Source organism: Myotis nattereri (genome assembly GCF_964212035.1).
Source record: "Myotis nattereri genome assembly, chromosome: 6".
Lineage (NCBI taxonomy): Eukaryota > Metazoa > Chordata > Mammalia > Chiroptera > Vespertilionidae > Myotis > Myotis nattereri.
The window spans coordinates 95271443-95285856 of NC_138081.1; the positions used below are offsets into that span (position 1 = coordinate 95271443).

Genomic DNA, 14414 nt, shown 5'->3' on the forward strand with positions numbered 1-14414 from the left:
TGTAATTATATATGTGTTTTCCGATGGTCTTAGGCGACCCCTGTGAAAGGGTTGTTCGACCCCCCCCCAAGGGGTCCCGACCCACAGGTTGAGAACCGCTGCACTAGAGGAAGATGAGGATTTCATTTTACTTGGCATATGCAGTTTCCAAATGCAGTCTGTGCCTGAGAGAGTCATATGTGCTAGTCAGTGATTGCTGTGTAACAAATTACCCCGGAATTTAGGAGCTTAAAACAACAACCGCTTATTATCTCATATTTCTGGGTCAGAAATCCAGTGCACCCGAGCTGTGTCCTCCGGCTCAGGTGTCCCACAGGCTGCCTTCAAAACAGGGCTGGGGATTCCGTCACCTCGAGGCTTGCCTGGGGAGGATCTGCTGCTGAGCTCACTCACCAGGAGCCTGCTACCCAGAGGCCATCTCCGTCCTGAGTCTGGCCGCGGGAGCCCCTGAGATGGTTCACAGCTGCCACCAGACTTCCTTCTGAGAGAGCCAGCGAGAGAGCGAGAGGAAGCCAGAGGGACGCTGCTATGACTTTTGTCATCTAATTCTGGGCGTGATACCCATTACTTTTGCCATTTTCTAGAAGCAAGTCCCTAGGCCCAGCCCTCCCTCCAGGGATAGGAGACTGTCCAGGAGACTACCTGCTATGCTGTGGGGTTGTGATTTATGATATGTATTTGGCCTTCGTCTACCATTTCTGGCGCATAGTTTCCAAAACCCTTGGAATTTCCAAAGTGATGAGGGAGAACAAAGGTGTGTTTGTTAGTTACTGAGGTGCCTTTGGACAGCGCCTGGGGATGGGGGCTGGTCAGAGGGTGGGCACTTTCATCCCATTCCTGACCTCACGGAGGGGAGAGGAGCTGGAAGTTGAATCGGTAATGCCTGTGTAATGAAACTTTCACAAAACCCCAAAGGACAGGGTTCTCAAACCTATAAAATAAGCACCAGATTTAAGAGCTGAAGCCAGTTGGCCTGATTCCACTTCCCTTTTAAAATATATTTTCATTGATTTCAGAGAGGAAGGGAAAGGGAGAGAAAACTAGAAACATCAATAATGAGAGAGAATCATTGATCGGCTGCCTCCTGCATGCCCCACAATAGGGATCGAGCCTGAAACCCAGGCATATGCCCTGACTGGGAATCGAACTATGACCTTCTGGTTCATAGGTTGATGCTCAACCACCCAGCCATGTCAGCCAGGCTGCCTTGCTATCTTCATGCAGCAGTTGTTCCAGCATTTAGGAGTCATGCCCACCCTCAGGCTCACGGATGGGGAAGGGGCTTCACGACCTGCCCCCCATTTGCACCAGCCGCGAAGTGGCCCCTCTCCCTGTCCCCTCTTCAGTGACTGTGCACCCGTCTGCTCTGATGAGACTGAGGCGTGTGCACCACACCGGCTGAGAAGCTGGTTCCCCCTTAAGGCCTATGGGCAGAGCTGACAGCCAAATTACTTACGAACTTCTGGAGCTGGGACCTGCAGGCCTCCGACCTGGGCAGACATTGGCTCTATTTCCTGGCTTATGTCACGGTCCTGGGGGTGTGGGAGAGGGTGGGGCAGCTGGGGAGCATTGTGGCACTTGGGGCAGCATCTTTAGCATCTTTAGCAGCCAGTGCGGGAGTGCATTTCCGAACAGGTACCCGGGTACACGCCTGCCTTCCTAGGAGGTGTTCACAGTGCTCCCGGGGTCACAGGCCCCTTGGAGCCTCCGTGGATCTTCTCTCCATAGACTGGACAAGACACGGCCACCGAGGTTTCACTGAGCCTCCCAAGGGCTGGGCAACCGGAAGGCAGGTAGCCACAGGCGAGGCTGGCTGCCTCAGTGTCCCCGCTCCTCCCAGACCCCGGGCCCCTCCTGCTGCTCTGGGGGAGAGCTCTCGGTCACTGGTAGCAGCAATGGCTGTTCCTTGGCTCAGTGCATCGTTTTCCTAGAGGTCCTGTTCAAGAGCTCTGCTCGGAGAAGCGTTTTTGCAAAGCCTGCCGCCGCATGTAGGCAGCACCGCAGCCTGGCATCCTGGGCAGCTTAGCGGCGTTTCCCGCCGAGGGAAACTGCTTGAGAGTCTTCAAGAGCGCCCAGAACCAGCACTCCACGCGCGGCCTCGCCCCTGAGCATGGAGGCGCAGTGAGCGCATGGGAGAGCCTTTCTTCCGGCGCCCTGCTTGGTGGACCTCTGTTGCGACATCATTAAGTCTCACCAGGGCTCACGACCTGAAGTGATGCTTTTTGGCAGCCACGTGACAGCCCTGTCAGGCCATTGTCTCTGGAGACATGAAAGGCCATCCTCAGAACTTGGCCTTTCTTTGGGATGCACTCGTTCTGCTGTTTAAACCACTGGCCAGCGTGGCCCAAGCCCTGGACGGATGAGGCCTGGCTCAGGGCCGCCTTTCTGACGTTTCCCTCTCTGGGCCTCCCGCCCCCCCTCTCCCCCAAGGTGATGCTCAGCTTTGCCATCTTCTTGGCTAACGTCAGGGAATGTGGCGGCAGTCGTGTCGTCATTGAATCTGCCGTGGCCGTCCATCTCCCAGATGCCACCAGGACAGCCGGGCCTGCGTTGCTTTGCCCAAAGGCCTGGTGGAGGTCACCCATGAAGTGTCTTCCCAGGGGTCGCTCCACCCTTGCCCTTAAGGTTGTTTCTGCGATTTCCCCAGAGCTAGTGGGCATTATTTTGCCCTTTGACCTCCTCTTTTTACATTTTAACTAGTTGTCATGGTTGCCACTGGGCAATCCTCAGGAACCCTGTTCTGTTTTTACATGAACTGAAAAGATGGTTCTCTCAGAAGTCTGTGGCTTAAAAGAAAACTGAGAGACTATATGAAAGTTCAACCCCAGAAAATAGACTTGAAAAGTGCAACTAGATGAGGGGGGTGGTGAAGGCGGGGGTTGGTCAGCAGCACGGGGTCTTCAGTCTTTCCCAGAGAGTTCTAGAAGCTTCATAAAAAGGGTGTCATTGGGCTTAGAAATATTTGGTAGAGGCGGCAGACTTCCTGGTGTTACCTGGTACCCCCCCCCTCCCCCCGCCCTGGGTCCTCCTGAGGGTCCTTGTCTCACCTCCTACGGGAGTGTGATGGGAGCAGAACGTTACCTGCACACGCACTCCCCGCCCTCTCCTCGCGGGAAGCATGTCACTCCGTGGGCCTCCCCTGGGAACTTGAGGGAGATCTGCTCTCGCTTTATACCTGTCGGAATCCCCCGCAAGCCAAGTGAAGGCCGGTTGGTGTGAATGTGTTTTGATATCAGAGGAGCAGTCTTCGCCGTACAGTGTCCAGGCTTGGTCACCAGGGACTCGGGGATCCAAACCCCGCTCCGTGTACAAGTCCCGGGGCTCGTTATGTATCCCGTGGAAGTAGGAAGCAGAGCCCAGGAGAAACGCTCTTGACTTCCGGGCTCCTGAGTCTTACCTCCAGCTCAGGAGCTGCCCTGAGCAGTGGAAGACCCCGTGTGTCCCTCCTGCAGGTGCAGAACCAAACGTGGCCCGTGTTCCCTCCCCCGTGTCCCACGCGTCAGGGGCCGTAGCTCGCCTCGGACAGCAGCCACCTCCCACTGCGGTGCCCCCGCGTCGGGCTCCCGCCGTGCTCTCGGCGGCCAGGAGGCGGCGTCCTGCGTCAGCTGTCTCTCTGGCAGGTTCCTTCCCATCTGCTGGCCATCCATCATGGAGCGGTGCCGTCGGCCATGACTCCTGAAGCTGTGTCTCCGAACTGGCAAGGCGCCGTGAGGCTCAGTCCGTTTCAGGCCTTCTCAGCTACACGTAGTGACGGCGATGGAGATCATTATAAAAAGATGCAGCCGTTACTGTATTTTATCCAGAGAGTGCAGAGGCTGCACGGTGGCACTGTTGAGAGAACGTGTCGTGGGCACATGGCTCTGAAGTCAGACGCCCTCATCTGATTGGAATTCTGGTTCTGGAATTTCCTAGCTGGATTGCCTCGGTCCGATGAGTGAGCCTCTCAGGGCTTCGTTTCCTCGTCTGTAAACAGTCTCAATATTACCCAGCTCATAGAGTTTTTGTAGAGAATACTGGAACTATTACATGTGACTCTGCTTAAAGCATAGGTTCTTGCCTGAGCTGGTTTGGCTCAGTGGATAGAGCGTCGGCCTGTGGGCTGAAGGGTCCCGGGTTCTAATCCGGTCAAGGGCACGTACCTCGGTTGCAGGCCCTTCCTCGGCCCCGGCCCTGGTCGAGCGCATGCAGGAAGCACCCAATCGATGAGTTTCTTTCATATCGATGTTTCTCTCTGTCTTTCCCTCTCTTCCTCTCTTCCTCCAAATCAATGGAAAAACATCCTCGGGTGAGAATTAAAACAAAACAAAACATAGGTTCTTGATCAAAAAATGTAAAGTTCCCCTTCTCCCTGCAGGCTCTGTCTAGCTGCCAGTTACTTTAAAAACCATGTGACCACATCCATGTGTCTAGCAAGGGTGGGCCTCCCCTCTGTGCCTGCCTGTTCTGACCTTGCCTTCCAACGGGCTGGACAATTACCTGGTAGGAGTCCTGCCCCCAATCGGGCAGGAGGGATGCCTTCAGCGGTTTTTAGGGCAGGAGCACTTGACAAAGGAGAATCGTGGATACCATGGGCGGTGTCTTGTGGGGGCGGGGTGGGGAGGAGGATGAATCATTTGTGAACGTGAGAAGGGAAAAATAAATGAGCAGCCACCCAGTATCCAGAAACTCTTGCAGAAGTTAATTTTGGTCACTTTCCTACCAGATCTGTGCCCTGAAGCTGTCTTTGCCGGTGGCCCCCAACTTGGTGTCATGGGCTTGCTGATCCACTTGCCTTATTTTGTTTTTATTCCTCTCCTTTTGGGTAATAAAACACTTATTTTCTTTAGTACATGTGTAGCCTTTTTCTTCTCGAGTCAAAAGCATCCTATTTCCATTTTATATAAGTACCATATACTATTTTTCAAATCACGGTGTCTTGATTACTTACTGCATTGTTCTGTGAGTTTATGGCTTTACTACCTTTGCTGTCCGAAAGGATCGGCTGTTCTAGCCTGTATTTGTCCTCTAGTGTTGATTCTAAGAGTTGTGATGGTGGGTATGTTGAAAACCAAATCTTCAATCCCTCTTCAATCTTAGGGAAACATCATAAAGGAAAACTTACTTGGTAATTCTTGCCTTTGCAAACTGAAGGAGGTGGCCCCCTTTGACCTCCAGGAGTAGGAAGAAGTGATGGGGTGTGGGGATGGGAATAGGGAGGGGGAGCTAAGGGAGAGGGAGCTGTGGCGTCGCCAGCAGAAGCAGGGAGGGCGCTGAATGAGGGTCTGCTCATCCCCATGCATGGTTTCTTTACGTTTTTCAACTGCATGATGGTCTTTGCCGTAAATTATCTTATGCCAGCATACCCGGCATGAACCCCGATCTCTCAGGTCTGCTCTGGTAATTCTGTTAAATTCGATTTAGCAAGTACTTCTCCCGTGCCTGCTCTGCCACAGGAAGTGTCTGGGGCACCAGGGATAGGGCAGGGACTGAACAACCTGGAGAGACCCCTGTCCTGACAGTGGAGTCGGTCCAGGTAGGTCTGAGAAGACTCTGCCTTGTTGCTCATCAGTCAGCCATGGAGGCCTGGACACAGTAAATCAGGGGAGGGGTTTGTGTTCTTGTCGATGTCTTTCCTCATAGCTGGTATACCTACTGCTTATTTTTTGTTCTTGAGTTATATGATCCATTTACAGATTCAGTGCAATTCCTATCAAAATACTGATGTCATTCTGCTCAGAAACAGAACAAATCATCCTAAAATTTATATGGAACCACAAAAGACCCCGAATAGCCAAAGCCATCCTGAAAGAAGAACAAAATTGGAGACACCATGTTCCCAGATCTCAAACTATGTGACAAAGCTATAATAATCAAACCAGTGTGGTACTGGCACAAAAAACAAAACAAAAAAAACCCAGACAAATAGATCACGGAATAGAATAGATGCCTCAAAAATAAACCCTCACTTATAGGGGCAATTAATCTATGACAAAGGAGGTAAAAATAATGACAGTCTCTCCAAGAATTCATGTTGAAAAACCTGGACAGATGACATGCAAAAAAAATTAAAATAAAACTGGACCACTCTCTTACACCATATACAAAAATAAACGCAACAGGGTAAAGACTTAAATGGAAGGCCTGAAACCATAAACCTCCCAGAAGAAGACAGGGGAAGTAAACTATCTGACATCAGTTTGGGTAATATCTTTTTGGACACATACCCTTGAACAAGAGAAACAAAAGTAAAAATAAACAAACGGGACTACATAGAACTGAAAAGCTTCTGCACAGCGAAGGAACCCAAAACGAAAAGGCCCCGTGCTGCCTGGGAGAATCTGCTGGCAGATGATACATTCGATAGGGGGTTGATATCCACAACATGTAAGGAACCCGTACAACTCAGTAATAGAGAGCCAGCTCGGGGCAGAGGAGTGCTGGCTTCCCTCCTGTTGTTTACACATCCATCAGAAACCTTTGGCTTCCTGGAATTTTGAATCAAACTCAAAATCACTTGGCAAAAACTTTGAAACACCAGTTCTCCCTCGTAGGCCCTTGCACATTCCTGATGGTAGATGGGTGTATCGGGCTGTGAACACACTTGGATTGGACGCCTGTGTTTGTAAACTACAGTTTCCCAGGCTCTCTGTCTATAACTTCATCTATCTGGGTGGTCTGGGGACCCCCGAATTAACAATCACGACAATGACTTTGTCACATAGGAGCTCGACAGGCTTCAGGCGAGACTGGACTGTGTCCAGAGACATCCCTGTGGTACGCCGGCACCTGGTGGGGAGGCCTGCAGGGGAGCACCAGGTTCCCTAGGCCTGTGCCCGGTCCGTAGGGTGGGTCCTCCGCCTCCTTCCCTTCGTGAGCCTGGAAGCTACATTTGTCCAATAGGAAAGTAGACGGAGATGGCTGTAACAGTGAGCCTGCGGAGCTTTTGATGACGTGGTGAGTCATCTTTACAGCCTACAGATTTATGAGCGGAGTTCCACTCTCACCCACCCCTGCTCTCTGGGTCTGAGTTATTCCTGCCAGGTTTCTCTTGTTACGTTTCCCCGCTTTGGTCCCTGACCCTGTTTATTTACATGTCATATTGGTAGATTCATGATTGTGTGCAATTACTAAGCAGGAGCTTTGCAAACACGGGGTGCTGCCATGGGGTGTCTCGTAGAGGAATGGTGCTCTTAGGAGCTTTATGAAGTCATCTTTTTGTTTTTCCACATCCTGGCATTGTGAGTGGATGCTATTTCTGCATCTCCTTTCCCCTCGATTTGTCTCCAAGGAATGTACTTAGCATTGCCTTGTAATGGTACACTTCTGTGTATGTGATTAAGGAACAAACCATAAAGTTAATGGTGTTTATGTCCCTGCCTATACATGAAAAATACATTTATTTTTACAGTGACTCATACGCAAAGGAGAACGATCATTTTTATTATAACCCTTACAACCTCCATTCTTCACAAAGCTACTCTGTTATTGTTTCAGACGTGTGAGTCATTGGCTCAGATTATTTCACTTTATGATCATTTGCCTTAACTGTTCATTATGGAAATGCATGGCAATGAAGACCCTGAAATTTAAAATAATAGGTTAACTTTGTGATTTCTGGAGCACAGGGACCCGCTAGGATGCAGCATCAACAAAGCAAGGCCACTTACACTTCCTGTACCAGCTTTCATTGCCGACCTTGTTTTGATGTATAAAGAATAGCATCCGTATGCGTAAGTTCCCACAGAACAAAAGCATCAAGCCCAGGCCATGTTGTAGTTATGGGTCCTGAGCCACAATTAACAGGATTTTTTTTTTTTCTGTGCATCCATTTGCAGGCAAAATATTAACAGATGACTCATTTTGATATGGAAAAAGATTCTCCACTTTTGGTTCCCAAGGCCTCTTGGTTTTAATGTTTCTGCTACATCTTGTTAATATTGTTTTGGTTTTGTTTTTTAAGGAAAGCTAATCTTTCCCCAAAGAATGTTCTGTGGAAAAAAACAGAGAGACCTCGCTACCCGATAATGAAATCCAGATTTTCTATCTGAAATGTTGAAGAAGTTAGTTTTGTCCCAGGATTCTGTCCAAGGAACCAGTTTTACGTCAAATTCCAGCATGTGAAGCAGTCAGCCTCTGACTATGAAAGCAGGACTACTGACAGCATTGATTCTGGGACGTCAGTATCTGACGGCAAAATAATTGTGTCATAGTTAATGACAAAACACACTAATTGCATGGTGCCCGGTAATATGGCTCCCAGCAAACAGTTCCACCCTTCATGTATGAAGACCAAAGCGCACATAAGTGTTTTTCCTAAAGGTTTGAGAAGATGCCCGGCCGGCATGGCTCAGGGCTTGAGCATTGACTTATCAACCAGGAGGTCACAGTTCGATTCTTAGTCAGGGCACAGGCCCGGGTTGTGGGCTCGATCCCCAGCGTGGGATGTGCAGGAGGCAGCCAATCAATGATTCTCTCTCATCGTTGATGTTTCTCTCTCTCCCGTTCCCTTCCTCTCTGAAATCACTGTGAGTGTGTGTGTGTGAGTGTGTGTGTGTGTGTGAGTGTGTGTGTGTGTGAGTGTGTGTGTGTGAGTGTGAGTGTGTGTGTGAGTGTGTGTGTGTGTGTGTGAGTGTGTGTGTGAGTGTGTGTGTGTGAGTGTGTGTGTGTGTGCGAGTGTGAGTGTGTGTGTGAGTGTGTGTGTGTGTGAGTGTGTGAGTGTGTTTGTGTGTGTGTGAGTTGAGAAGATTGCCATTGGAACTGAAAGAACTCCTTCCCATCCTTGGCAGTGCTTCACTTCCTACTCGTTACCTGGAAGGCCCTTCTTCAACTCTAAGCACAGGGAGCTGGCAGTTTACAATAGACATTCAATCATCACGTCGGAACTCAGCTCGCAGGGATGTGCGTGGGAGCAGGGGCCGTTCCGAAGGCTGTGCATCCGTTAGCAGGTTTGGTCCGGTGCCACCATCGCCCATTCCTTTTCTGCTGTGAAATGCATGCTTTCAGCGTCCCGTGCCCTCCCTCCAGCCACTTCCCCGCTGAGCTTCAGGAAGACGGAGACGCTGGCAGCCTTTTTCCGCGCGGCCCTGGCTGTATGTAGGTCGCGGTTCCTCGGACGGAAAGAGGACTCCGCTTGGTGTCTACAGCTGTGGCAGCTGCAGCCTCATCTTGTATCAAACCCAGAGCCTCGGGGAAGGGGGCTCCTCCTCGCAGATGCCACTCGGGACATCGCTCAGAAATGGGGAGGAGCCATTTCCAGTGCTCTGGGCTCGGGCTAGGAGTTTTCTTCTCTCTTTGTGGAGCTTTGGCTGTCAGGCCCTGCAGTGGCGGAGGGCTGGCTGGTGGAGCTCCCCCACTGGCCTGGCCTCTGGAGGTCTAGTGATCAGGTCTGCGTGCTGCCTCCTCTTTACCAGAAGGACTGCAGACGTGCCCTGCTTTTCCGAGCAGCAGCTCGAAGGGATGTGTGTAGCTCTGGCCTCAGGGTTTGCTGAGGGGCGTGAATTCTGCTGCTTTTGTAAAGAGCATTGTCCAGAATTTCAAGGAGAAACTGACATGGTTCTTTGTCACATGGAGGCTGATAGGACAGGGGACTGTCAGCGCACCTCGTCTTGTACCAACTTGTACCAACATGAGGTGTTTCATCTGCTAGAACTTTAGCGCGTGGAGGGGTTAGAGGTTCAAGTTAATGCTGGCACCGTGTTCATTTACGTGCCCGACTCAGGGAACCAAGGAGAGTCCACACCTTGTAAACGCGGCCACGGAAGCCTCCTGGACAGGCAGAGCCTCTGCGCCTGTTGGAAGAAAGTCAGGGGACCCGGCAGGCTTGGGGGACAGAGAAGCGAGCCCAGACACAGGCACATGGTGATGTGGAGGCCCCGGCTGACCTCACTTTCCTCTTTCCCGTGTTCCAGTAAACGTCAGTCAGTGGGTCCCAGTCATTGAGTTCAACAAGTGTCACCAGGCACCTGCCATGCATGGCGCACGGTGGCGGGTCTCGCCCTGTGGGACTTCAGCCCAGCCAGGCACCGGAGGCCTGTCCACAGAGAGCCGCAGTCCCGCAGGGAGGGCAGGGGCAAGCGAACATATCGGGGAGGGCCAGACAAAGAAGCCCTCCCTTCTGTTTGGGGAGAGCCGAGGTCAGCTTCTCACAGCGGCTTTAGAGGAACTTGAACGTTGGGGAGGCTTTAAGGAGCTGAGATGGGACTGGTGGGCGGGGGGCTGTTTGGGAAGGCCGAGAGGTCCGCCCGCCCTTCTCACGAAAAGGGGAGTGGGACAGAGGACGAGGACGAGGAGGACGAGGAGGAGGAGAGACAAGACGGGCGTGTGCAGTAGGATATGGATGGCAGACCAGGAGCTGGAACTTGATGTGGCAGGAAAAGGGGGGGGGGTGCAGGCTTCTGAGCGGAGCCGTGTGGGACAGAGCTGCCAGTGTGGGGGCAGACTGAGAGGCGGCCTGTGGGGGGCAGAGGGCTGGTCCTCCGGTGAGGAAGCCCGAGCCAAGGAATTGGGTGCAGCCAGGTTTTAGACAAGACAGGAACGGGGGTGGGGGGTGGGGGGCAAAGAGATGAGGGAGGAGCCCGGCCAGAATGGCCCAGTGGTGGAATGTTGACCTATGAACCAGGAGGTCACGGTCCGATTCCCGGTCAGAGCACATGCCCAGGTTTCAGGTTCCATCCCCAGTAGGGGGCGTGCAGGAAGCAGCAAATCGATGATTCTCTCTCATCATTGATGTTTCTATCTCTCTCTCCCTCTCCCTTCCTCTCTGAAATCAATAAAAATATATTTTTTTTAAAAAAAAGAGAGAGAGAGAGAGGTAGAAGGGTGGGTTCTGGGTAGAAGGAAGGCAACGGTGCCTCAAGGCAGTACACTTGGGTCCCGTGGGGGCTCTGAAGAACTCACAGACTCAGAGCGCAGTTTAAACATCTGGTTGACCCCCAATACAAAAGCCACCTGGGATGGAGCTGTTCAGATCAGCACTTTCCAGCCTGAGCCACGGAGGGCCAGATGCACCTGCTAGATGAGTGCGAGGAGGAGGTTTAACTCATCGAGTTAGAAGTGTCCACGTTCACTGGGACTGTGCACTTCTAGTTCCCGTCATCTCATGGCCGGGGACGCCCTGGACCCGCGTGTTCATGCAAGGGCAGGGGCAGGTCTGAGAGGGAGATGGAGAAAGTTGTGTTTCAGATTCACGTGTTGCTCCCACTGCAGCCCCGCGTTGGAGTTTGGGTTCGGTGCAGTATATATGTGATTTTTGTTGTCAGTTTATTTTGAGTCTCTAAAGGGAAGACGGTCATTTTCTGACCAGACTTTTATTCTCCACGTGTCTCAAGTTGAAATGCCAGCTCTGCACGAGCCCATGTGAGAGGAGGTGCATCCTTTACAACCTTCAGTCTTCGTCTCGGGACTCCTAGGTGCAGGAAAATATTCCCGTTACTAACCCAGGAGTATACACTGAGTGCTATTTGCCACTTTCTTCAATCCTTATTTAACTTGAAGCTTTTCTGTTTTTACTAATTTTAGAGGGAGAGAGAGATGGAGAGAAACATTGATGTGAGAGAGAAACATGGATTGGTTGCCTCCTATACGTGCCCTGACCGGGGATTGAACCCAAGACCTTTTGTTGTATGGCACATTTCAACCGACTGAGCCATCCAGCCAGGGCAGCAATCGCCGTTTTTATGCAGAGCAGGCTTAGTTGTATTTATAAAGTCCTTTTCATAATTTAAGTGATGACTTCCCCAGAGGGGATTTTTTTAGGTAGACTCTCTCACATATATTTTCCCACAGCAAGTTCTTTATATCTTTTTAAAAAATATATATTTTTATTGATTTCAGAGAGGAAGGGAGAGGGGCGAGAGAGAGAGAAACATCAGTGATGAGAGAGAATCATTGATCTGCTGCCTCCTGCATGCCCCCCTACTGGGGATTGAGCCCGCAACCCAGGCGTGTGCCCTTGACTGGAATCAAACCTGGGACCCTTCAGTCTGCAGGCTGATGCTCTAAAACCAGCTAGGGCAAGTTTTTTATATCTTCTTGCTCTCTTTGCTAAATTTGCTTTCCTCTGAGAATCCCTGAGGATGTTAAAAAGGCTCCAAGTATCTGGGAGTTTGGGCGGGCCACATTGGAGCAGGAGTGACAGTGGTTTTTTATGGTTTCCCATGAATCCTGTGAAGAGAAGTCACAACCGGCAGTCCGGATGAGGTGACATGACGTTTGTTTGTTTTGCTCAGTTTCTGCAGGTGCTCGGTGTGGGAGAGAGGAAGAGATGTTAGAAATGGCATATATTTTTGTCTCTGAATCATGACTCTTTTGGAGGCCACCCGCCTGGCAGGAAGTCCCACCTGGTGGTGTTTGGGGTCCCTGTCCACCTTCTTAGAGTAGTTGGGACGCCTCTGGGTTTCTTCAGAGCAGGGCATTCAGGCGAGGCCGTGGGCCTGCAGTGCACAGTGGCCACCCTTATGTCCACGTCACCATCCTCCTGGAGGCCCGGCCTCTGACTCGCCAGTGTCTGGCCCTGGCAGAGGGGATCATGGCCTGTGGTCCTTGAGGCCTGGACATCACCTTGCCATCCCATCAGGCACCTTACCAGCCCCCGGTAAGCACTGCACGGGCGTGGGGTGCTGGCCCCCAACACCCCCACGACGGAGCCCAGCTACCTCCTCATCCTTCTCTAGCCCAGTTTCGCCTTCAGTACCTGGAAGAGAGTCACTGATGAGGTGAGCCTCGGGGAGGCGCTTTTCACTCTGGCTGTTACAGCTCTGTGATTGCGTGCTGTGGTCCTCGGCGCCCATGATGGCGCTGAGCGTGGTGACAATAGATATGGCCACGGCTACCAGACCCCGTCCTTCACTCAGTCTCAGGCACTGAGCTAATTCTCACTCGGCCTCTCTCGCTCTCTGTGGCGTCAGGGGGCCGCGATCGTGGGCCAGGGCGTGGTGAGCCCAGCTGCCCTGGTCCCTGGCCCCCAGAGCCCTGCTGGCCTGGACTTGAGTCTGTCCAAGGACCCCTTCCCTGGCCACCACCGCCAGGCTGCACGTCAGCTCCTGGGCTGGGGACCGTGACGGGCTTCCCAGAATGCGCTGGCCGTGCTCAGCCATGGTAGCTCCAGTCCTTCCTGGAGAGCAGGCGGTATAATCTCCCAGCCACCGAACCCCCTTTCATTCTTTCTGGAGACTGGTTGCAAGTTCATTTCCATAGCTCATTAACCTCTTTTAATAGATAAACTCCAAAAATATTGATTAAAAAATCTTTTTTTGCCTTTTGAGGGTGAATCTGCATTTCTCAGCATCTTGAGCCCCAGGTTGTGTGACCCAGTGAGGAAAGGCCAGCTCATTCTGGTGTCTCCAGGGATGGGAGGAAGGTCACAGACCCATGGCTGTGTCTGTATGTCCGGTGTTGATCGGACAGCAGGCTGTTCCCATTCTCCCGCCAGCGTCTGTGCGGGAGGCGCTGTGGGGGCCGAGGGCCTGGCTGGTTGTGGCGGGGGAGGGAGGGTTACACGTCTGCGGGAGAGACCGGTAGGCCTCCCCAAATGTAAATGCTGAGCATAGATGAATTTTTAATGGAAATCAATTTCGCTTCTCCAAAGAAGCCTTTAGCTTCTTGGAAAATCTAGACTGCGTACTGCTGATTACTGACGTTATCTTTCCTTTCTCTCCCCCCACCCCCGCCTTCCCACCTGCTGGCAGCTGCCCGTACCTCGCAGTGAAAATCACGCCTGCCATTCCCGTGGTTGGTGGCATCCTGTTCTTCTTCGTGATGGGGACCCTGCTTCGCACCAGCTTCAGTGACCCCGGCGTCCTTCCGCGAGCCACGCCTGATGAAGCCGCCGACCTGGAAAGGCAAATAGGTAACCCTGAAGATGTGCCCTTAGCCTGGGTCCCTTCCCCCCGTGCCCAGCCCAGGTGCCCCGCGAGAGGGCCCGGGCGCTGCCGGGACGAGGAGCTGCGGCGGAGTCCCCGAAGCCGTCACGCACTCTGTCCGCAGGATGACCTGAGTAGAAGGTGGGATGGAAGGTGGCCAGAGGTAAGACAGGACGGGTGCCCCTGCGGCGGCTGGGGGTGCCCCTCACCGAGCATCGCCACTGAGCTCCGTGTCCTGCTGTTTCCACGAAACCCAGGTGTCCACATCGGTCCTGCCAGTCTGCGGTCAGTGCCTGTGCTCTTTTGTGATCGTAGCCTAACTCTGGCCCCATCGTATAAACCTGGAAACGGAGACTAAACTATAAACTAACCCTGAAACTACTGGTTCATTTCCCCGGCCAGTGACCAGAAAGAATCTCTCTATTACAGCATAGCTAAGATATGTATTTGTGATCTATGTATTGAGATGAATAGCTTCAGTTTTCCTTAGATAATGAGATCCTATGATGAAGTTTACCGCAATCCACTTGAAAGCTATTAAAACAAATCCTAATCCCTCGCACAACAAACTTTTAA

General features: G+C 52.0%; 1 protein-coding gene across 2 annotated transcripts in view; it reads left to right on the plus strand.

Annotated features, from left to right (window-relative positions):
- The window catches only part of ZDHHC14 (zDHHC palmitoyltransferase 14), a gene marked incomplete at its 5' end in the record, with an annotated part of 177790 nt that overhangs the window by 103847 nt on the left and 59529 nt on the right, over positions 1 to 14414 (plus strand). For both annotated transcript variants that reach the window (XM_081095109.1, XM_081095110.1), the window contains one exon: positions 13665 to 13825. In XM_081095109.1, the coding sequence (XP_080951235.1) occupies positions 13665 to 13825 (161 nt within the window). The remainder of the gene's footprint in view (positions 1 to 13664; positions 13826 to 14414) is intronic.